Raw genomic sequence first — 22,528 nt, 5'->3', positions numbered from 1 at the left:
ATTTGTTAAATTGAATTTCTGAATCATAACAAATCCCAAAGAATTGTCTACATTGGTAACTACTTGGCATTTGATTTTGTCAAAACAAATGATGCTCACATGGCCCGGTGACTGGGCATCTGGATGGCGCTGTGAGAGTGCCCCATGACAGCTCTGATCGTGTAGATGGACCACTCTGTCCTCCATAGAGCTGCTGCCCAAGGAGGAGCCCCTGTGTCCACAGTGTGGCAAGATCTCTGGTGCTGTGTCGGTCTGTCCAGTCAGATTCCCTGTCCAGGATTATAATCACCCACCTTTGAAAGCAAAGGACCTTGGGCATACGACCTGTGAACTGACTGTGTTCAAAGTCAGGGCCACCCCACAGGTGGGTCCAGCTGCTTTGGTGGCTCCATTAGAGAAGTGTGGAAGCCTGAGAGGAGTGTGGCCCAGCCCTGCTCTCCCCAGGACTCCAGTGGCTGAATAATGAAGATGCAGCTTCCTGCAGCCCCCTAAACCATGAGGTCCCTTCTCAACCAGGGGGAGGTGACTGAGTTCCCTTTAATCTTGTAATTCTAGGCCTGGTGGAAGCCAACCAGAGAGCAGAGCCCATGTGGAAACAAAACCTGTGTTCCTAGATGCCCAGTGCCCCGAGGCAGGGCAGGGCCTTTAGCCACTCCGTGTTGGCTGTAGGAACCCGGCCACCATGGCCAATGTGCTCCTTTTGCACAGGAAGAAGCAAACCAAGCTCTTGCTTTGATCTTTACAATTTGGCCTGGAAAAAGCCTTGAGTCCTCATTACCCCCAAGGACACCCCCAAGCCTGTGCCTGTTTTCTCATGACAAGAGAGTTCTGGATGGCACAACCGATGGGGTTGTGTATATCTCTCTCCCTAGCACACAGTGGTGACCGACTCCTGAAAGGCAGGGGACACCCTTCTGCCAGCCTCCCCTGTCTGCCCAGAGGAAACAGGCCAACTTGCCCGGCTGTGCCTGGGGCAGCCCCTACTCCTGCTCCTTGCCCCTCCCTCAATTCTCTGTTCTTGCTGGTGATGTAACCTCCACCTGAGCTGTAGCGGGTATCTGGTTGGTGGAGATGATATTTTAATGGATACCTATTATGGCCATGTCCTTTGTATTATTTTTAACCCTTACAACAATGGGGAAAGTAGATACCATCATCCACATTTTACAGATGAGGAAACAGAGGCTCAGAGTCGTTCAGCAATTTGGTTGAAAGTCAATCAGTTCAGTGGCTGAGAAGGGCAGTTCTCAAGTCACACAACTCAGGTCAGCCCCAGGCTGCCTGCCCTCAGAGCCTGCCTCTTCCTTCCATTAAGCCTCTGCCTGCAGCTGTGACCACAGGACTAACTCGCCTGCCATCCAAAAACTTGCCTGCCTCCCCTAGTCCTCCGGGTCGTGGTCTGGCTCCCACCCAGCAGACTTGGGAGATCCCTCATTTCCCATTAGGAAGAGCTGCTCGGCAGGCTGTCAGGAGACCCTGGCCACAGCCCATGACTCAGACACTGAAGCGCATCTAATTACTGGACCCTGGTCTCCCTCTGCATTGCAAAAGCAGGTTGTCATTTCTTCGCCACAAACCCCAGGAACTGTCTTTAATTCCAGGCTCTCAGGGAAGGGTGGGAACTGCAGTGCTTTCTCCCAACCAAGGAGATGGAGCAAGACCATGGACAGCCCTTGCCAGAGAACATATAATTTCCTCGGATCCACTGGCGACAGGCTGCGCTGGGTGGCAGCGGCCCCCTCCAAGCTTCAATTTCCTTTCTCTATGAATCCAAGAGTCTGTTGTATGACTTCAGCTCCTGGAGTCGAATGTTCCCACTCCCACCTTGCTCTCTCCACTCTCACCCTGCTCTCTCCATTCCCAACCCTGCCCCCAGAGCCCCATGCCAACCCCTCAGGCAAGGACCATCTTAGAGAGAAGCCCTCAACAAATTACCACTTACCATTCCAAGAAAGCTCTGACATAATCTACAGGAACCCTAAAAATAAACAACCAAACCCAGTGCCCCTTCCACCCGCTTTTTGGCATGGGGTTCACTAAACAGAGGGATGGCAAGATCCTGCCTTGGGGCCTCCTGCACCACTTCCCCTTTCTGCCCCACCGTCCTTGTGGGGAAGGATTGTGCTAACTTCAGCAGCGTGATGAATGGGGACTGCAGGAGGGGAAGGGACTTTGCTGAGCAAGGAGAAAAAGGGTTTGGTGTGTTTGATTTGGTTTTTGCTGTTTGCCCTCAGGAATTCTGAACTGAGTTCCCGAACATACCACATAATGTGTCATCAAGACGACAGATGCATTCTTAAGCTCAGCCGACTGGGAAACTGGAAGCCAGAGCAGGAAAGGGACGTCTGGCTCCGTTGGGCAGCTGGGCCGCTGATGCCAGGTGGGCTGAGATAAGAGACACTGCGCCCAGCTGTAATGAGTGGGAGCCATCAAGTTCCCTTCCAGCCCAAATGTTTTCTGGCTCCTTGGTTTATGAGCTCAGACCCACTCAGAGATGACCCACCAAGCAGACTAAACACTTGCTCAGTAGCCAGCATGTCAGGTACACCCAAAAATGAGAATCAAAATAATTTTTGAAGAAATATGATATTTCCAAAAAAGCACCAAAGTAGTCATCATGGGCAAAGCTAGAAAATTATCGACCTTTTTTATATCTATTTTATGGTTTGGAATTTTTATTTTGAGTTACATATTGGGGAGGGTGGAGGCACCATACTCTTTTCAGGGCTTGTTGCCTCAAAAGCCCCAATCTGCCTCCAGTCCTGCCTTTGGAACACGTGGGCCTAAGATCCCCAAACCCAGCTGCTGCCTGCCTGGCACCCTTTGATGAACTACCCAAGAGTTTCAAGCCCACATACCCAGCCTTCCTTTCTTTCTTATCTAAACCCTTAATGGCCCAGGCAACACTGTTCTGCACAGCAATGCTTCCCAAAAGTTCTTCACGTCACAGCATACAGAGAAACCAGCTCCGGGGCTCCAGCTGTCCCAGGCCCTGCTCAATCCACACTCAGAACGACTCCCCGAAGCTGAGGAGATCCCTCAATGGCCCACCTGGAACCCACCCCCCAGACACCAGTGTGTCACATCTCTGCCATCTACCATCAACCCCTGGTAACCAGTTAAAATCAGCGAAGTCTCTCTTAAATGCTACCATCCCCTGGCTGCCCAATGACCCCTTTTACAATACCTGATCCAGACCCATCTTGCTAATAGTGTGCCTTGCTAATAGGACTCTTCAAGTCCTGCCACCAAAACTTACCTGTTTCCTCTTCCTTTTGGACTATCTCCCAAATTTATGCCTATTTCTTGCACAACAATTCAGTAAATAACCCAATACATTAAATGGCAGCATTTAACCATTAGTACATAAACATAACTTAGTAGTAATTGGAACCAAAAGAAACAGGCACCAAATGGGGAGGCATTTTTAAGCAAGCAGGTCTTTCGGTATCACTCAAATCACATTAGACAGTGTTCCAATCATGGGTAACTTTGTGCTAGGAACACAATTGGGTAGGAAGAAACAGAGGGTTGAGACCCTTTGCCACCACTTCCCAACTGAGAGAGGGAGACCATGCCCACAGCTGGATCTGTTTCCTTATCTGTAAAATGAGGATATTGATCTCTGTCCGGCCTGCTTTTCTAGGGCTGTGATGATAGGCACATGGTATAAGGATGAAAATATGTAGTAAATTACAAAGTCCCCTATAAATGAGGAGGGAGGAAATATAATTTGTTTCCAAACTGGGGCATTTTTGAGAGTAAAAGAGGGTGCTATTAATAACCATGCCAGGGCCAGGTACGGTGGCTCACGCCTGTCATCGTGGTGATTTGGGAGGCTGATGCAGGAGGATTGCTTGTGGCCAAGAGTTCCAGACCAGCCATATTTACAAAAACTACATAGCAAGACCCCATATTTACAAAAAACAAAAAGTAACGAATTTTTATTACCAGGCATGGTAGCATGTGCCTGTGGTCCTAGCTAATCAGGAGGCTGAGGCAGGAGGATCACTTGAGCCCAGGAATTTGAGGCTGCAGTGAGCTATGATCACAACACTGCACTCCAGCCTTGGTGACAGAGCTGGAACCTGTCTCTAAAAAAAAAAAAAAAAAAAAAAAAAAAAAAAAAAAAAAAGCTATGACAGCAGGAATAAACCAGGATGGTCCCAGACAAGCCAGCATGCATATCTTCCCTATTTACAAACACAAGAGATGTTCACAAAGGTGGGACATAAGATTGTGAAAAAAAATAGGGGCTGGGACTCAGACTCAGATTTCAGTCCTGGCTTCAATACTTGCTGAACCTCTCTGGGCTTCAGTGTGAAGTAAAATGGGGTCAACTGCTCATCAAATCTACAGAACCTGCAGAACTATTGTATGGATGAAACGAGCTCATCTCTGTTAAAAGTCTGAAGCCTGAAAAGTTCTATGCAGGGAGAGATGCTGGTATCACGCTTCCAGGGCTTGTGATCAGAGGCCCTTGGAGGCTGGGGCTGTACCTCTGGGTGGGCGTAGGCTGCCGCCGCATCCCTCTGCAGGGCTGAGCGGATGTCTGGCATGCTGTCTAGGATGTTTTCAGAGCAGTTTTCTTTGCCTCGCTTATTTATCTCAGTTTGAATTTCTTCCATGTCCTCTTTGATTTGTTCGTTTTCCTTGGTGAGGTTTTTAGAAACTTCCTGAGAAGGAAAAAAAAAGATGATCCATTAAAGCACCCGAAGACAAGCAGGAGGCAGCTAGCAGCCATCTTCACTCAGAGCACATAGACACAACAGACAGGCTGAGAATTCATCCAACAAATGATTGGGGCTAGAGAGTGTGCCCAGCCTTGGGCTGAGCACTGGTACCAAGTCCCCTGGCAGTATTTCCAGTTCAGCCCTGGGATATCCAACTACAGGAAATATTGCCCAAACTACCATAGCTTTTCTATTAACAACATTGCCAAGTCTCTGGGCCACCAGGACACCAGGCTCTTTTTCTGTCCTTTGTATATAGTCCACCCTTACTCAGTGTTGAAGAACATTAAAGAATTCCATTCACTCGCATCCCATACATGTGAACCAGTAGCTCAGTTAATGAAAGAGGGGCTTTCTAAGCAATTTTGGAAGAGGTGGCCAAACAAACAAACGAACAACAGCAACAAAACTACTCCGCCTTTTTAATGAGCACAAACCATTCCCTGGTACTTTAAAAACATCACTTACATAGAAAATTGATAGGCCCACTTCAAACTTTCCTATTTACCCATAAAAACAGTTTCACTAAATGACCCCTCACTTGGCAAATTAGCCATGCTCCAGACCTGGTTCATACTAGAGAGGGTCAAGGCTACATTTCAGTCAACCAACACTGGTGAGTACCTCTTGAGTGTCTAAGTGTAGTGCTACAGAAAGAAAGGCTTTAAGTATCCTTGGGGTTCTGGACCTGGGTGGGGTGGGAGAGATGTCAACTATAACTAGAGACGGACAAACCATGTCAAGTTCTGTAAATGCCAAATGTGAGGGTTCCTGAGTTCAGAGCAAGAGGAGAGTGGAGGCGTCCCAGGTAACTTCCTAGAGAAGGTGAACACTGAATGGGATTTAAATCAAGGAAAGTTGTCGACAGCCTTAGAGGTGTCCCTTCTCCTCTAGTTATTTTTAAAGAGATTTGACTACATTGAGATCCAACTTTGGCCCTCATACTAAAGTTTCCATGAGCAGCTACATTTTTAAATGTGATGTCCTCCGTTGGGCCCTGTTTATGAGGTTGAGGAAGCAACAACGTAAAATACAGGATGTGTTTGCTTTCTATCTTTCTTTACCTAACAGACACAGGAAGTGTAAAAGCTGACATTGCCAGGCACAGCTCTGCAGCCTGGTGGGATGCTACTAACATCCTAGAGGAAAGTCCCAGTGGTGCAGAACCAGGGGACGTGGGTATATCCAGGCAGTGACACCCAGACACCGCGGCTTCAGGGGCTCCTACAGGGGCTGCCCAGAGAAGCCCAATAGGTGCTTGTTAAATGAACCTGGCTCCCGAACCATCAGCCATGCCATTCTTATGGCATTTCATTGCATGCCAGATCCTGAGCGCTGGAAGGGCTCAGTGTGTTCCATGGCACTTAGGCTAAGCCAGCCTCTCTAAATTGCACAGAATTAACTGTGAGAGCTAAATTCCATGAGAAAGAGGTCTTGTTTTAAGAACGCCCAGAATGAGTGATCTTCCTGGGTGCACAGTCACTCCTGATAGGTGTTATCTATCAGGAGGTCAAGTGTAATGGGTAAGAGCATGGGTTTTGAAGGAAACTGGTTCACCCCTCCATGCTGTTATTGCTAGATCTGAGATCTCAGGCACATTACTGAAACACCTCTGCTTCAGTTTCCCATCTGTAAAATGGGGATAGTACTAGCACTTTTCCTATAGGTTGTTAGGAGAATTAAGTGAGTTAATATATATGGATGTGCATGAAACATACCGGACTAAGTGGCTGTTATTTTTCATAGGATGTTACAGCTGGAATGGACCCAAGAACTCATGCCTAACCTTTCCTTTCACAAAGAGGAACCTGAGGCCCAGAGCAAGAACGTGACTTGCTCAAGGTCACTACCAAAAAGTGACAGAGTGGAACCAGCACCCGGTCTCCTAGCTCTTGCTCCTTCAGCTCACCGGTTGGATCACTAAGAACACCAGGAGAGGATCCTGGCACACATACAGCTCTCAGCAGCACCAAGCATGCCCAAAAGCCAGAGAATACTTGCAGTTTGGGTTCAGGATACATGACAGGATATGCATAGATGCTGAGAAATACAGAAATGTTGGACTCTCATAAATCCTCACTATTCAAAGTGTGGTGCAGAGTTCAGCAGCATCAGCATCACACAGGAGCTTGTCAGAAATGCAGATTCCCAGGCCCGCGCAGACCTGCCAAATCAGAATCTGTATTTTAACAAGATCCCCAGACGCTCTGTGTACACATTAAAGTTTGAGAAGCACCGCCTTAAGTGGAGAAAGCTTGGGGCACAGCTGCTTGAAAAGTGGACAGAAATGTGTGAGAAGGTCTGTTTTATAGGAGCTGAGTTCCTTCTGGGACTGATGGGAAAAGTTCCTGGCCCCTTAGTGGGGTTCAAGCATTTCTGTAATCCATCAGCACCTGCTGAGAGCAACACCTGTGGATGCCTTTCCTGTAGCTCTCACAGCCTAAGACAGATCACCAAGCCCAGCAAGTGCAGGGATTCAATGTGTTACCTTTTCATTAAGGCGTTCATGTGCTCAGTGCTGCACTGAGGGTTCAAGGGTGAGCAAGGCCACTGGGATCCTGCCCTGGTGAAGGTCACCCTCCATGAGGGGTAAATAGGCAATAGACAAAGAAATAGACAAGAAAATGTCAACGAGTGAAAAGTGCTCTGAGAAACTCTGCCAGGGTGATGTGACAGATGCAGGCACTGACTCCTGGGTCAGGTTGATAGGTTTCTCTGAGGAGCGGACTAAGGAGTGTCCACACCTGCAGCCCACCACTGGCCCCAGGACTCTACTAAAGGCGCTGATACCTCTGGGTGGACTGGCTGGCTGGGCCTAAGCATCCTTATTATTTGACAGAAGATCTCACTAGATTCCTAAACACCGTGCATCAGTGGGTGTGGCACGCTCACTGTGAGGCAAAGGGCACCCCCCCAGGTCTTGGGGTTTCTAGGGCCCTAGGGAGCCCCCCTTCACATTGGTTTATAGTCTCCCATCCCCTTTCGGGTGTCAGTGAGGAGTTGTTATTCTGCATTTCCACAGAGGAGAGTTTTAGGCAAGCCTGCCCTGAGAACCCAGAGGAGTAGTACAGTTTATTCCCCTCACGGGAATGGCAAAGCCCGCCAGCCGCCTGAATAAACAAGAGGCTGGCGGTGGCATCACCCCATTGGCCTGCAGGGCTGAGCCAGCTGGTGTCCCCCAGGGCAGCAGCCACAGCTGCCCCTCCTTGGCCACCCCCAATCAGCCACCTCTAACCTGGGGGTGCTGACCCTCAAGAGCTCCCCACCTCTCCCTGGGACTCTGCGCTCCTCACACCAAAGGCCTTTGGTGAGGCAATTCTCAGGAGATGCAGGGGATGCCACCTGCATAGGGTACCCTCGATTCTGCCCTGGGGGATAGGTGAACCCCATGATCTCATGCCTCAGGCTTTCCCCCCTGGGACAGCTGCAACCATGACATTTATGGTGTGTGCAACTTGGCTCGTGGGCAGTGCTGGCAATGTGGCAGAGGAGGCGGGGATTGCACCTATCTGGCAGAAGCAAGTGTACCCATGGCCCCTGCCAAGGATCCTGGCACAATGAAGAAGAGGGAAGGGAAGAGGGAGAAAGAGCAGATAGATAGAGGGCTGGGACAGAAGGCTGGACACAGCCAACTGTGGCAATGAAAGATTTGGGAACTTTGTCCTCATGATTTCTTGGGCCAGGCAGAGCCAAGGAACTGAGAGGTGTTCATAGAACAAGTGCCATGTGCAGGACTGGTATGCAGTTGGGTACTGGAGGGTGCCTGATGGGAACAGGTGTCCACTGGTGCCACACTGCCAGATGGAACAGGCGTCCACTGCTGACTTCAGCCAGATGCACACACACCAGAGGGACAGAATGTGCAAACAAGGCAGGGACCCTTGGCAAAGGGGAACCGGATGCAGGTGGAGTTAGGGGTGCAGCCATCAGTCAGCCCTAGTCAGTATGGCTGGTGTTGTGACAAGCCACAGAGGGCCGGCACAACCAGATGTGTAGACTGGTGGAATGGGTATGAAGGACACAGACTGTATCCTGACCTTGTCCAGCTCTTAGACACGTGTGCGTGTGCCTGGGTGAGACTGTGCAGTGGCTTAAGCCAAAACCTTGGGACCAGGGGAAAGATGACCATGGGGCAGAACTCTGGCAGTTCTCTGTGGTCTCGCTTTTACAACCAGAACCAGGGACAGGGGTGTGTGTAGGGGAGGGTCTGGCTCTGGAGATCAGGTGTAAACCCACACCACAGTCATGGCCTGCTTATATAACCACATAGGGCAAGGGATGAAACCTCTCTAGGCCCCAGGTGGAAAAAGAAGGAATGATGACACCTACCTCACTCAGGCTTGGCATGGAGATGGATGAGGGGCTGCATGTGGTACAGTGCTGGGCACAGAAATCGGGCTTGAGGCATGTGGGTGAAGCTGGAGTGGAAGGGACCCTGGGGGTCTCCATAGCAGATATGCAGGTGGAAAAGGAAAGGGAAGCTAGGGTTTGGTATGGCTGGCGTGGGGAGGAAGGTAAGTACCCAAGGCTGGTGTGCTGTAGAGAGACACGTTAGACAGCTGTGGGAGTAGACGAAGCCAGACTGCAGGTGGGCCAAACCCTGGCCCCAAGTCACACAGCAGGTGCACACAGCCACATCTAAGGAGGCTGCACAGGAGGCCGCCTGGTAGGTCCTGTGGGCATCAGGATTCCCTGGCAGATAGCTGGATGTGCACAGGGCTAAGATCCAGATGGCAAGCCCAAGGGCATATGGGACATAGTTTCTCGTGGGAGTGAACTGAGCAAGTGTGAGGGTAACTGGACCCAAGGAGGGAGGGCTCGCAGTTCCCATCAGCTCACCATGCTCACCCTTTGCACCATCCAGGAGACAGCTAGGACCAGATGGCCTGGGACAGCCACCCCAGCTGACAGCTGTCTCCTAGCCCCTGGTAAGAATGCTGGGGAAGAGAACAGCTGGAAACAGCCGGCGCTCCTGATGGCAGGACGGGTGGGCCGTGGCCTAATCCCTCCGACCACAGCTGATGGGAGAGACAGGCAGGCCTGGGTTCAGGGAGCCACCAGCTGCCCCATTGAACACTCATCCAACCAAACAGCTGTGGAGCATCTGTCCTACATCAGGTGCTGGACCAGGGCCTGGGAAACAAATATGACTTGACCCAACTTGCCCTTAAGAAGTCCAGATTCAAACAAGGCCACAGCAAGAAGTCCCAAGCCTCTGGTGATGAATTTCTGTATTAGGGATAACCTTACCCCTTAAAATAGGGCCACTCGAGCCATGCACGCCTGCACATCCTGGCAGCTCTAAACTGTGTCTAGGCAGACAGATGGAGGGCTGACACTCGCACTCTAAGTCTCTTTAGCCAAGAAGAAAACCTTATATCCCACAATGGCAAATTAGATTTGAAGTATATACAACCCCAGGAGAGGTAATATATTGGCTTTAACTCATATTAAGATGTAAATTGAATTAAATAGCGTTCGGGCTGAAATATATCTTAGAAACACTAAATTCAACCCTCTGCCTTTTCACGTATGAGGACACTGAAGTCAGGCTGGGTAAGCAGTGCCCCCCCTCCCAGCCTTCACTTGAGGAAGAAGAGTGAAATGACTTACAGCAAACCCCTCGGAGAGAGCAGATTTGATCAGGAGAGAGAGTGAGCCCTGGGGGTGTCTCGACAGGGGTGGAGGGTGGGAGGAAAGGGGAGGCTTGGAAAGAGACAGCTCCCCCAACTCACAGCCAAGTCTGCACAGATGAAAATTACGTTTTCTTATTAGCCGGTGAAAAGATATATCCACCAGGGTCAGGAATGCTTCTTTGATCATGCCTTTCAGTCCAGAAACACAAAAGCCACCAGTGCTTCAGGTGTGGGGGAGAAGACCTCAGCAATGCCTGTGCCAGTACATTCTGGGGAGCAGGCCAGTTCTGGGTCTGGTAAATCCATCGTGGACTTAAATCTTCCTTGGAGGCAACATTATCAGGAGAAAAGGCTTCAGCTGGGACACAAGGTTCCCTGGTGCCATCTATGCTCATGGGTGTGGTTTGCAAATTCCAGCAGGTAGATTGGAGAAAAAGGAAAGAGACACACACCAGAAGGGACAAGGCAGAAATCACACTATGGAAAGCTTACAGGCATGCATCTATTTTAAGAGCATGGGCTATGCACCCACACATATACAAAGGCGCACGTGTACATAAGCATTTCAAGCACTTATAAACACTTACAAGTATCCTGCAGCAAGGTGGGGGTGGGACATTTCTTCAATAAAATTTGCAAATTTTACGGAAATGACTGAAACCAACTAAAGCTTTGATGCTGAAGATTATTTTAATGATCTGTCCCGCTGTTTGTCTTTTTCTCCACTTTAGTAATAAATCTGCCCCTGGAAGCCGTATGTGCTGCTCGGGGTTGAACACCATGCCTCTAGTCCTGCTGCCTTCAGAATCCACCTTTAGGCCTGGGCAGCCTACAAGTCTTTGGGTCTCTGAGTGCACTCGGAGCTCGGATGAAGTCTTTTCTTGAGCTGAGTGAGTGCCACTGCCAGCTCTGTATGCAATGAACAGGGCTTGCCTTTGCCTTTGGAAATTACAGATATTCTTTATAGACTTTTAACTCCTATATATTCAGATACTTATGTTCTGTGCCCACCCACCCCTCAACTCCAACATATACCCACACTTCCTGCATGCCCTTCCCCTTCCCAGCCACTCACAGGAAAGAAAGGTCAGTTGGGGTCTATGCTGGATTGCTGACCACCTTGAGTGTTTCTTGTTCCTGGAGCAGTTCTAAAACTGTTTTATGAGGTTTCAGACCTCCCCCAGTGAACTGGAAAGATATTTTTGGAGTTAAGTTTCTAGAACACAGCGAAATGATCCTACTAAGTTATACCCTCCAAATTGACAAAATCTGCAAAGTCTGACAATACCAAGTGTTGGTGATGATGTGTGTAGAACTTTTTTTTTTTTGAAACAGAGTCTTGCTCTGTTGCCCAGGCTGGAGTACAGTGGTGCGATCTCAGCTCACTGCAAGCTCTGCCTCCCGGGTTCATGCCATTCTCTTGCCTCAGCCTCCAGAGTAGTTGGGACTACAGGTGCCCGCCACCACGCCCAGCTAATTTTTTGTATGTTTAGTAGAGATGGGGTTTCACTGTGTTAGTCAGGATAGTCTCCATCTCCTGAACTCGTGATTCACCCACTTCGGCCTCCCAAAGTGCTGGGATTACAGGCGTGAGCCACCACACCCAGTGTGTATAGAACTTTTATACCCTGCTGGAGGGAATGTAAACTTATACTACTACTTTGGAAAACAGTTTGGCAATATCTCGTGAAGTTGAAGATAAGCATAACTAATGCTTACCTTCTAGTTCCATTTATCTAATGTACCATAGAGAAATGCAGGCACACATGCACCAGGGTACATGCACAGGGATGTTCATGTACAGGAATGTCCATGGGGCTATTCTCAATTATGAATGCAGAAACTGGAAACAATCCACATATCCATCATCAGGAGAACAGATAAATTGTAGTATATTCATATAATAGAATACTACACAGCAATAAAAATGAATAAACCACAAGACACAAAAACAACATAGATAAATATTAAAAATACAAAATTGAATAAAAAAACCCAACACACACACACACACACACACACACACACACACACACACACTTCTGTAAGATTCTATGTATTTAACATTCAAAAAAGGCAAAATGATTACATTTAGGGACGCATCCTTCAATGATGAAACTATAAAGAAAAACAAGGAAGATGCTTAACCTAAAAGTAAGGATAAAGGTTCCCTTGAGGGAAGGGTATGAGTAGGAGAGAGCATGTGGGGGCCTTTCGGGGTGTTAAAATTGGTCTGTTTCTTGAGCTGGTTGGTGATTACATAGGCATTTTGTTCACAGTAATTTTTTAAACTACATTCATTGTTTATACACTTTTCTATGCATGTGTCATTTTTCATTGTTTAAAGCAAAAGCTTACCCAAAATCATTCCACTAAGCAGAGCTGCTCCCAGAGCTGATTTTACCAAAAGGTAAACTCAAAATAGTTCAGATTCCATTTCTCTCTCCTTCCTTCCTCTTTCATCTGCAAATGAAGTTTCCATTCCTACCTCCTCCTATATACTTAAGGTGGAACTGTGGCTGTAGCCCATAAATGTGTGCTTGCTTATACTGCCAACCATTGATCTAACTCCGGGCAAAATGCCTCTCCAATCTGACCCCTTTTGTCTTGTCTGACCTCCAAAGAACTCCCATTGGGACTCAAGAATATTCAAGGACCAGGAGCAGATTTTAACTTCCATTCCTCCTGCAGAACCGAGCTGGAGAGGGAGTGTTTTTTCAATTTACCCAACATTCTGCCTTTTCAATTACTGCAGACTCCAGACAGTCAGCTGGCATGAGCCTTGAGACAAACTCGAGCAAATACAATGCGCCACTATTCGGGCACAGGGGCCCAGATCCATCTGAAGACTACTGTCACACTTCAGCACCCTATCACCTTAGCCTCTCTAGTTGGGGAAACCTCCTTCCTGAACTCAACTTTAATCCTGTTTAATGGGACTATGGGATATAGTCACAGTTCTGCCTAGAAATTCCCTTGGAAGAGCTATTGTTTGAAGTTCCTGTTAGGAAAAACTGATGCTTGCAGGGCAGATGGCAATGATTTGAAGACCCTTACAGGGTTGATTAGAAAGAGCCCTGGACCAGGAACCAGAAGGCCCTATACTTCCTAGCACTGTGATTTTGGCCAAGTCGTCTAATTTCCTTGATTCTCACACTACCCAGGAACAAATGGACTAAATGTATATGGAATGCTTTACAAAACATAATATGCTATATAAATATAAGGGATTATTATTATTAAGATCCAATCTTTGCTACTAAACATACCACAGTTTTGGCAAGGAGATACTCTCACTGATGTAACTAAAACTGTTTTTTGCAAAAACCAGGTCACTGTGTGACTATATAGATGATACCACCCTGCTGGGACAGTGGTACTGCATCAAATTCACCCATACTTCCTCCTGAGCAGGAGGGCTCAGATGTTGGACAAGGCTGTAATGAGACTGTGATCCTTGGACAAGCCCAGCCCACTGGCCTTCTCAGAGACTGAGCACCTGACCTTAGCCTCCAGAGCACTGTACTCTCCCCCCAAATCTATCTTTTTCAAGCTGTGTTCTCCAGGCAGAATGGCAACTGTTTGGCTGCCAAGGTCAGGTGAAAGCAGAAGAGGTTGCTGTTGCTCCTGTCCCTATAGAAGAGCAATCCCTTTCTTAAAGGGGCATTGCACATTTGGATGGTTCTGGGGGCCTAGGAAAACACAGGCACCTCCCAATAGGGGACCTTGGTTTAATTCCTTTTGAATGCATCTGAAAGAACCAGAAAGTGGTTTTAACTAGGAGGAAGAGTCCGAAGCCTGCATGAAGTCCATTGGTAGTGGGATGGTGCTAACCATCCACAATGTCATCATTCCAGCTGCTAACATTGAGGAAGGAGATACTCAAGATGCCCAGGGTCCTAGTTCTTTGAGAGAACCCTTTGAAGAGAGTGGCAGACAGCAAGGAGGAGGCTGACGCAGTTCTATTGGCCACGCTGATCTGTCTACAAATTTCAGGATCCAAAACCCTGACCCCTCTCATCAGACCTCATAACTGATATGATTAAGGACCTATCAACCCTCCCAGAGCCAACAGCCATATTCAGAAAACACCTCATCATAGCATTGGAGGAGTGGAAAAGGAACTGGTATTCACTTTCTGGGAAAATTTTTAGGAGTGGAAGGAGTGTGCTGAAACCGATCCTTGTAACTTCAATGTTTCATCATATTTGTGCCAGCTCTCTTGGCAAAGTAATGTAGGAATGTTTGTCCTCAATCTCTCCTTGGTCAGAGCCTTGTTTAATTTAACCATTTCAAAGCATTTTCATACTGATTAGTGTACTTTGTATCCTCTCAGCAATCATACGGAGTAGGCAGGATACTATTCTCACTGTCCAGATGGAGAAGGTAGGACATGGCTGCTTGGCAGCTCAAACAGAGAGTAAGGAACTCATCCTGTCCTGACTCCGACCCTGCTGCTCTTTCTGCCACAAACTACTACATCTACTAATCATAGATCAAAGAACCTTAGCTCTTTCATGGTATTCCCCCAAAAGTCCACTTTTTCTTAAGGAATATTGATATGTTTACAGTCATTGTGCTATTAAATTTACCACTTACAGTAACGCTGTAAACATTAAAGAAATAGATTTCCACTCAGAGCAGCAGCTCTTTGAGTCACTGTTTCAAGTATCAGTCCAAGAACCAGATGCGAGTCAATGAAGCGTATCCATGAAGTTTCTTACTAGTAATGTTGAATAATGATCGTTAGTTACTTTTTGGGTGACTAAATGATTTCTCATCTATATGTTAAGGCATCACAGCAAAAAGACTGTCAACATTAATACAGTATCTGTAACAACTCCCTGTTCCCATCATCATGTCACACACCACTAGATGAAAACCATAGCACCACCTGTACAACTCCCAGAGCCCAGTCAGAATAATATGGTGTCTTTGTCTATGAAAATTGCATGACTTGTCCATTCATCCTGGGCATGACTAGTCTGAATGCTGAGCAGGGAACATTACTTATTAGTAATCATTTTTATGTCTTCTTCCTCTAAAATGAATTTCACATGGATTCACACACATAAATACAGGAGTATGAACCAGAACAGTTAGAGAAGTTAGGAACCATATACGAAGGAAGGAGATGACTCCACCTTAAAACTGGAGGTAAGATACTTATTGTACCTTTACATTTCATTGAGTTGTGAGGTCTCTGGAAGTCAAGGTAAAAATGGAAAGACATTGATTAGATGATTAAGAGGATTTTATAGATGAAAAAAAGAAGGTACAGTATTGGCATTTCTACTTAACTGATTTTCTTTGTCACCAACAATTTGGCATAGTTTTGGATGAATCTTTTATGTGCATTTTCCCTTTCATAGAATAGGATGGGTTAAGTCTAGTCAGCACATGTGTTAGCTGAAAATTTACTGTGGGATGTTTGGTACACTTTTGAGCTTGATCAAGAGAAAGATATGGAAACCAGAATCTTTCTTACCTCTTCTAGTTTATCCACTCGCCCCACCAGTTTGGTGGTGACTGAATGTAGCTTCAGGAGATCCAGGCCATAGAACGCTCCTTCCAACATGTCTATGATTGTGGAGAGCTATGAAACAAGGCAAGGGGTTAGTCCAGGGCTGGGGCAGACAGACACAGGGCAGTTTCCTTTCAGATCTGCATGCTGGGGGCTCAACAGGAAAGTCACTAGCCAGGAATTGAGAGGTTGCCACGAGAAACACATTTGTGTAGGCAGGGATGTAGGCAAGCACAATGGTGTATGTGCATTCTGCCTTCTGAAATGTTTGGGTAAGAAAATGGGAGAGTCCTCTAAGAACAAGTAAACCTGAGGTCTAGACCTCTTCACAAACTGTTTATACCTCTTTTACGAAATCTGTCAATTGCATTGACATCTGTCTTTCCTACTAGACTGTGAGCTCCTTAAAAGTAGTGTCTCAATAGCAAAGACATGGAATCCACCTAAATGCACATCAATGACAGGCTGGATAAAGAAAATGTAGTATGTATACACCATGGAATAATATGCAGCCATGAAAAACATGAGATTATGTCTTTTATGAGAACATGGATGGAGCTGGAGGCCATTATCCTTAGCAAACTAACACAGGAACAGAAAACCAAGTACCACATGTTCTCACTTATAGGTGGGAGCGAAATGATGAGAACTCAGACACAAAGAAGGGAACAACAGATACTAAGGCCTGCTTGAGGATGGAGGGTAGGAGGAGGGGGAGGAGCAGAAAAAATAACTATTAGGTACTAGGCTTAGTAGCTGGATGACAAAATAATCTGTACAACAAACTCCCGTGACGTGAATTTACCTCTATAACAAACCTGCACATGTACTCCTAAACCTAAAATAAAAGTGAAAAAAAGAAAGCAAGCAGTGGCCATGTATCCTTCATCTCTGCTTCCCCAAGATAGCTGGCTCATAACAGGTATTTTTATTGTATAAACACTCAACAAGGTGGCTCTACATGTCAACACCTTGAGGATATGCTTCTGAAACACTCAACTTCATTATCTACTAAAGGCTCTGAAAGACATCAACAGGTTCTCCTTAGCACACAATGCTAAACTGACCCTGGGGTAAAAGAGGACTCAGTGTCCCATCTTTGAGACTCTTGCTCTATGGCAAGCTGCCATAGTACACCCAGCCTTCTCAGTTTTTATCAATACCGTCCTGCCTGCTAGTACAGAGGCCCTGGGAGGAAGGTGGCCGAGGCTCTGGCAGCACTGAGGGCATGCAGAGCGCAGGTGCCAGAAGCACTTTACATGGTCATCCATTCATTCATTTACATGGTCATGCCTAGCTGAATGTCTGGTATTGTGCCAAGTACTTCCCAGTTGTTATCTCATTGATCCTTATAACCCCACCAAGTAGATGTTATTATTCCCACATGTTATTCAAGGAGCTGGGGGGCAGACACGTTAAATAACTTAAGTGGGATCACACAGTGATGATTTGAACCCAAATCCGTCTGACTCCAAAACCCAGCTTGTTCCACTACCCAAGGCTGCAAGGGAAGTGGGGGTGCAGGATCAGAAGAAGCCCTCAGCCAACCCATGGGGCTGCCTAAGTGGGGCCTGAGCTTCCCTACCCTATAGACCATGAAAGGATCACAGTTTGATGACCCAATCTAGAGCAGGCCCCAGGCCTCTCCTTCCCTAGGCCAACCCAGCCCTTGCGCTAAGGACCAAAGACTTACTCGCATTTTTCTTTTGCGTCTTTGGGGTGTGTGCTGGGATGACAGTAAATTGTGGCAGCAATTTTCCTGAAGAACACTGAGTTCTTTTGGCCAGCTGGGCCTGGCAGCTGCTCCCAGGCCCAGCCTCTCTGGCTCCATAAGGAGGGGCAGGCACACTTTGCTTGAAGCATCTCCCTTATACACCAGAGCTGAAAAGGACAAGTTTGCCAGGACATCAACCTTGATCCACACACAGCACTCTAGGGACCAGGCCTGACCTTCTTCAAAGGGTTTACAATCTTCAACCATGGCCCTGCCAGACTTGTGGGTCTCAAAAGTGCCCTCTCATCCAAGGCATTGCCCCATACCAGGTCCTACCTTCAAGTCCTGGCTGTCCACCTCCCGCAGCTTCTGGAGCCTGAAGTCTCCCTCGCAGGGATTGAGGGCAGATGGGGGTGCGACACAGGCACACTTGCAGGACGAGCCTGAGGTGATGGTTTCCACGGTGTAGAAGTCTTCCTTCCTGGAGGCCCCCGCATTGATCCTCTGGCAGGCATCCCGGCCCAGGGGTCTCACCACACACTTGCACTGACAGTCCGAGCCCTCAGACATAGCCTTGACCTTGTCATAGTCCCCCAGCAACTAGATACACAGAAAATGGGTTGGGGGCGTGCAAACACAGGTGTCAGTCAGCCTCCAGAAGGAGGCTCTCCATTTACTTAGTCAAACGTGCTGCACTAGTCAGAGACCTCAGACAACTCTGAACCATGGAGCCAATAGGTCATCGAGATGCAGTTTGCTGACTGACATTTCCTTGAAGGCATTCAGAGTTCAGCTCTCTTCGTTTGTCTTAGAAAGCTGTGCCTTTCTCATGGGGACTTAGCTTTTCATTATTTAAAGGAAAAAACAGATGAGCCCTGTCATTTGCCCAATAGCCTTTGTTTTCTATTTCTTTTCTTTTTTTTCTTTTTCTTTTTTTTTCCTTTTTTTTTTTTTTTTGAGACAGAGTCTGTTGTCCAGACTGGAGTGCAGTGGCGTGATCTCAGATCACTGCAACCTCCACCTCCCAGGTTCAAGTGATTCTCTTACTTCAGCCTGCCAAGTAGCTGGGATTACAGGCGCATACTACCATGCCCAGCTAATTTTGTATTTTCAGTTTCACCATGTTTGCCAGGCTGGTCTTGAACTCCTGACCTCAAGTGATCCACCTGCCCTGGCCTCCAAAAGTGCTGGGATTACAGGCATGAGACACTGCGCCCAGTCAGAATCCAGGTGTAAATGTAAAAAGGAAAAGAAGAAATTGGAGAGATTGAAAAGTTGGTATTCAAGTTTGAAGACTACTGGCATCTCTCATTCGTTTATTCAACATTTATGGAGTGCCTACTAAGGACTCTGAGGTGCTGTGAAGGATAAAGAGATGGGCCAGACAGAGAGCCTGCTCTCAAGAAGCCTGCAGTGCAGGAGGCATATAAATAGCAGTCACACAGAGAGTGATAAGTGCCCCTGAAGAGGCAGAGAGAAAGGGCAGTGGGAGCTAAGAGTGGCTCCAACTGGAAGCCAGGGAAGACTTCTTCGAGGAGTGGCATTTAATCTGGGCCTTGAAGGATGGGTTAGATGTGGAGAAAGGGAATTGAGAGGAAAGAGACAGGTCCAGAAGTCAGTAAGGTTTACTCAGTCTAGGAGTTTATGCTTCTGAACCCAAACCCCAGGCCAAACCCAGGAGAGCAAACTGGCAGCACTTGCTGCTTTTGCAATGCTAAACATTTCCTTCTGGGCACATGCCCCTGCCAGCCTCCCCAGGCAGGAAAACACGCGGCAGTAGGCTTTCTGGAGCCCCAACCCTGGGGACTTGCTGGGAAAAGGCTCTTATCTCCTAATCCTCTCCAAAAGGCCCTACATCTCCAAAGCCAGGGCTCCCTTCCTAGGCAAGCAGAAGGGTTCCCTTCATTTGACTAATGATTCCGGTAGGCAAGCATTGAGCTTGTTTGAGTGGAAATGTTCCTTGGGATGCTGTCTGGGGGGAAGAAGACTTGTAATGTTTTCCTTGCAAAGGTTGAGTTTCTTCTAATACTAATATTTGCTTTAGGGCTGTTGTCAAATACAGAATGGATCAGTGGAAGAAGGTGGTGTAGTTAAGGGTGACTTAAGCGGCTGTTCTTTACGGGTTGATAGTAAATTGTGGCTGTCTGCTCTTTGAAACTCTGCCTGGATTCCTACATAACCCTGCTCTGAGAACCCTGGGTGGATTCCTTCCTTTCAGGAGGCTCGGGTTTCAGGAAAGTTTTTGTTGATAGTGTTCCAGAGCCCCAATGTGAGAGATTTTTATGTCTTTTCAATTTAGAGGTCAGTGGGAGGTAATAGGTGGGCAAAGGGCATATATTAGCATCATTATTAAAGGAAGAGTGAAGAGGCTAGTGTTTGATAAATCCCAAATTGCAGCTGATTATTCTCTCTACAGGAAGGAGACAAGGCCCAGTCCTAGGGCTTGGTGGAAGTGAAGGTACAGGCAGCGCTGGAGGATCCTTTCTCAGACATCCCCCATTCTAAGGATTCTGATGACACTCACCACACGTCATCATGCCGGCTCTGGAGAGCACAAAATAAACACTCCAGAGAGAACTACCCCTTACAGACATGAGATCTGGGTTGAAGACTGTCAGAAGCCCTGGCTCTACCTTTGTATCTCTTTTTTTTTTTTTTGAGACGGAGGAGTCTCACTCTATCACTCAGGCTGGAGTGCAGTGGCCCGATCTCCACTCACTGCAACCTCTGCCTCCCGCCGGGTTCAAGTGATTCTCCTGCCTCATCTTCCCAAGTAGCTGGGACTACAGGTGCCCACCACCACGCCTGGCTAATTTTTAGTAGAGATGGGGTTTCATCACATTGGCCAGGCTGGTCTCGAACTCCTGACCTTGTGATCCGCCTGCCTCAGCCTCCCAAAGTGCTGGGATTACTGGCCTGAGCCACCCACTCCCGGCCTACCCATGTATCTCTTTATCTGTAGATGGGTATTAGGGTGTTTTGAAGACTGAGTCATAAAAAACAAGTTTAAGTACTTGGTAAACAGACACTTTACAAAGCCCACTGCTATCATGGGTTACTCGTGCCCCCACTGACCGTCTGCCCCAGCTGCCTGCATCTGCATTCCCACCCTCCCCTCCCAATACACCCCGTTATGTTCTCAATCTCTCTGTTTGAGGGTCACCTCACATTCACCACACGTTTCTGTTCTGACTTCACCCCATGCTCCCGCCTGGTGTCTCACCCTCTGCCATAAAATATCTCCCGATGGGATATGCCATCTGCCTCCTGGTCAACATATCCGCCTGTTTTCACATTCCAATTCTGACAAACAGCCACATAGACAAGAGATAACTTTTCACAACCCTGAAACCAAAAACAACTTTTTTTTTTTTTTTTTTTGAGACGGAGTCTCGCTGTGTCGCCCAGGCTGGAGTGCAGTGGCCGGATCTCAGCTCACTGCAAGCTCTGCCTCCCGGGTTTTTACGCCATTCTCCTGCCTCAGCCTCCCGAGTAGCCGGGACTACAGGCGCCCACCACCTCGCCCGGCTAGTTTTTTGTATTTTTTAGTAGAGACGGGGTTTCACCGTGTTAGCCAGGATGGTCTCGAACTCCTGACCTCGTGATCCGCCCGTCTCGGCCTCCCAAAGTGCTGGGATTACAGGCTTGAGCCACCGCGCCCGGCCAACTTTTTTTTTCTTTCTTCTCAAGAAGTCGAGCGGCATCTTCCCTTCCTTCATCTCTCCTTTCTCCTGATTAAAGACCCTATGATTTTGAGAGGAGAACTTATATCCTTCCATTAAGAAAATATTCTCATACATGAAAATCAAATGCCCTTTCCATTGGTAATGGAAGGAAAAACAGCTGCCCTTAAACACTTCAGCAAGGACCAGCTTCTGGCTCTCACCACCATTCAGGGCAAGAAGAGCGGTCGTGGCACTCGGCATCCTACCTGAGATAAAACGTTCTCCTGGTTGTCCGCCTCGTTTTGCAGAATCTCGTCCTCCGTAGGCGCCACTGTCTGCGCATCTGGGGGCTCGCTTGTCCCTGTGGGGACAATGCTGGACACCCAGGCCGGAATCACAATCAGAACGAAGTAGAGAACTAGCAGCCGAGGCTTGGCCATGAGGGGCGCGATAAGAGGGTCCTCAGCCCCTTCAGAGAATGGCTGGGGCGGGGGGTCTCGGCAAGGACTTCTGCGAGAGGGTGTCCTAGCTAGAGGCCGAAAGTGGCTGCTCAGAGCACCTTCTAAAGCTGGGTGCGACTGAGCGGAACGGGAGGGTGCGCCCCAGAGACTCTGGGCATCTCCTTCCCGACGCGAGCAGCCCTCGACTGTGCAGCCCCAGTGGAGAGTCGGACGCAGGGAAGAGGGGAGGCGGGCAAGGGCTAGCTGAGTGCGTCGCCCGCAGGAGGGCTCAGGTGGCTGGAAGGCGTTCGGACAGACGCCCGCGGTGCGCGCCGGGACGGTCGGCGGGGAGCCTCTGGGAGCACAGGGACCTGGCACCGGGCCGGCAGAGGCGGTGGCGGCGGCGCGGGCTGCGAAGGCTGCTGGGCTAGGGAGCGGCGGAGAGCTCGCGCGGAAGGAGGGCGGAGCCTCTATTGTGCCGGGGCGGCGGAGATGCAGCCAGTGACCGCGCGGAGGAGGAGAACCGGGAAGCGCACAGGGCCTCGGGCGGAGGGGGACCCGGCGGACCCCGCCCCCGCTGGGGCTCAGCTGCCGCGCGCCGGCTGGGGGTGACGTCGGAAGGGCTTTCCTTTCCTTTCATCTGATCGCAAGTGAGTGGAGAGAAGTTACCCTGAGCGGCCTCCCTGAAGTCCGGGGGTTTGCCCATTCTCGCCTAGAAGAGCGACTTTCCATCGCAGGCACCCAGCCCTCGCTCCAATCCCGAGTCAGTTGGGGATCTGCGGCATCCTCCTTTTGCACACCTGGGGCAAGGAAGAA

General features: G+C 48.4%; 2 protein-coding genes across 8 annotated transcripts in view; one reads left to right on the top strand and one right to left on the bottom strand.

Moving 5' to 3' along the window:
• The window catches only part of LOC105498227 (activating transcription factor 6), a 243,691-nt gene extending 241,428 nt beyond the window's left edge, over positions 1 to 2,263 (top strand). The window contains exon 16 of the mRNA XM_011770213.2: positions 2,235 to 2,263. Within this exon, the coding sequence (XP_011768515.2) occupies positions 2,235 to 2,248 (14 nt within the window). The 3' untranslated portion in view covers positions 2,249 to 2,263. The remainder of the gene's footprint in view (positions 1 to 2,234) is intronic.
• The window catches only part of LOC105498226 (olfactomedin like 2B), a 45,605-nt gene extending 23,460 nt beyond the window's left edge, over positions 1 to 22,145 (bottom strand). For 4 of the 7 annotated variants that reach the window (XR_011615304.1, XR_011615302.1, XR_011615303.1 and 1 more), the window contains exons 1-4: positions 21,539 to 22,095; positions 17,944 to 18,207; positions 15,858 to 15,965; positions 4,500 to 4,676 (exon numbers count right to left, since the gene is read on the bottom strand). Coding sequence is in view for 3 of the 7 variants with exons in the window: in XM_011770207.3 (XP_011768509.1) it covers positions 4,500 to 4,676; positions 15,858 to 15,965; positions 17,944 to 18,207; positions 21,539 to 21,712 (723 nt within the window). In the remaining 4 variants the exon portion in view is untranslated. Of the gene's footprint in view, positions 1 to 4,499; positions 4,677 to 15,857; positions 15,966 to 17,943; positions 18,208 to 21,538 lie in introns of all 7 variants that reach the window. The other 3 variants (XM_011770207.3, XM_071082084.1, XM_011770209.3) reach the window with 1 other exon arrangement.
• Positions 22,146 to 22,528: the final 383 nt, after the last annotated feature.

Source organism: Macaca nemestrina, chromosome 1 (assembly GCF_043159975.1).
Source record: "Macaca nemestrina isolate mMacNem1 chromosome 1, mMacNem.hap1, whole genome shotgun sequence".
Classification (NCBI taxonomy): domain Eukaryota; kingdom Metazoa; phylum Chordata; class Mammalia; order Primates; family Cercopithecidae; genus Macaca; species Macaca nemestrina.
The sequence above is the reverse complement of the archived record's forward strand: the minus strand, read 5'-3'. Positions and strand labels throughout refer to the sequence as shown.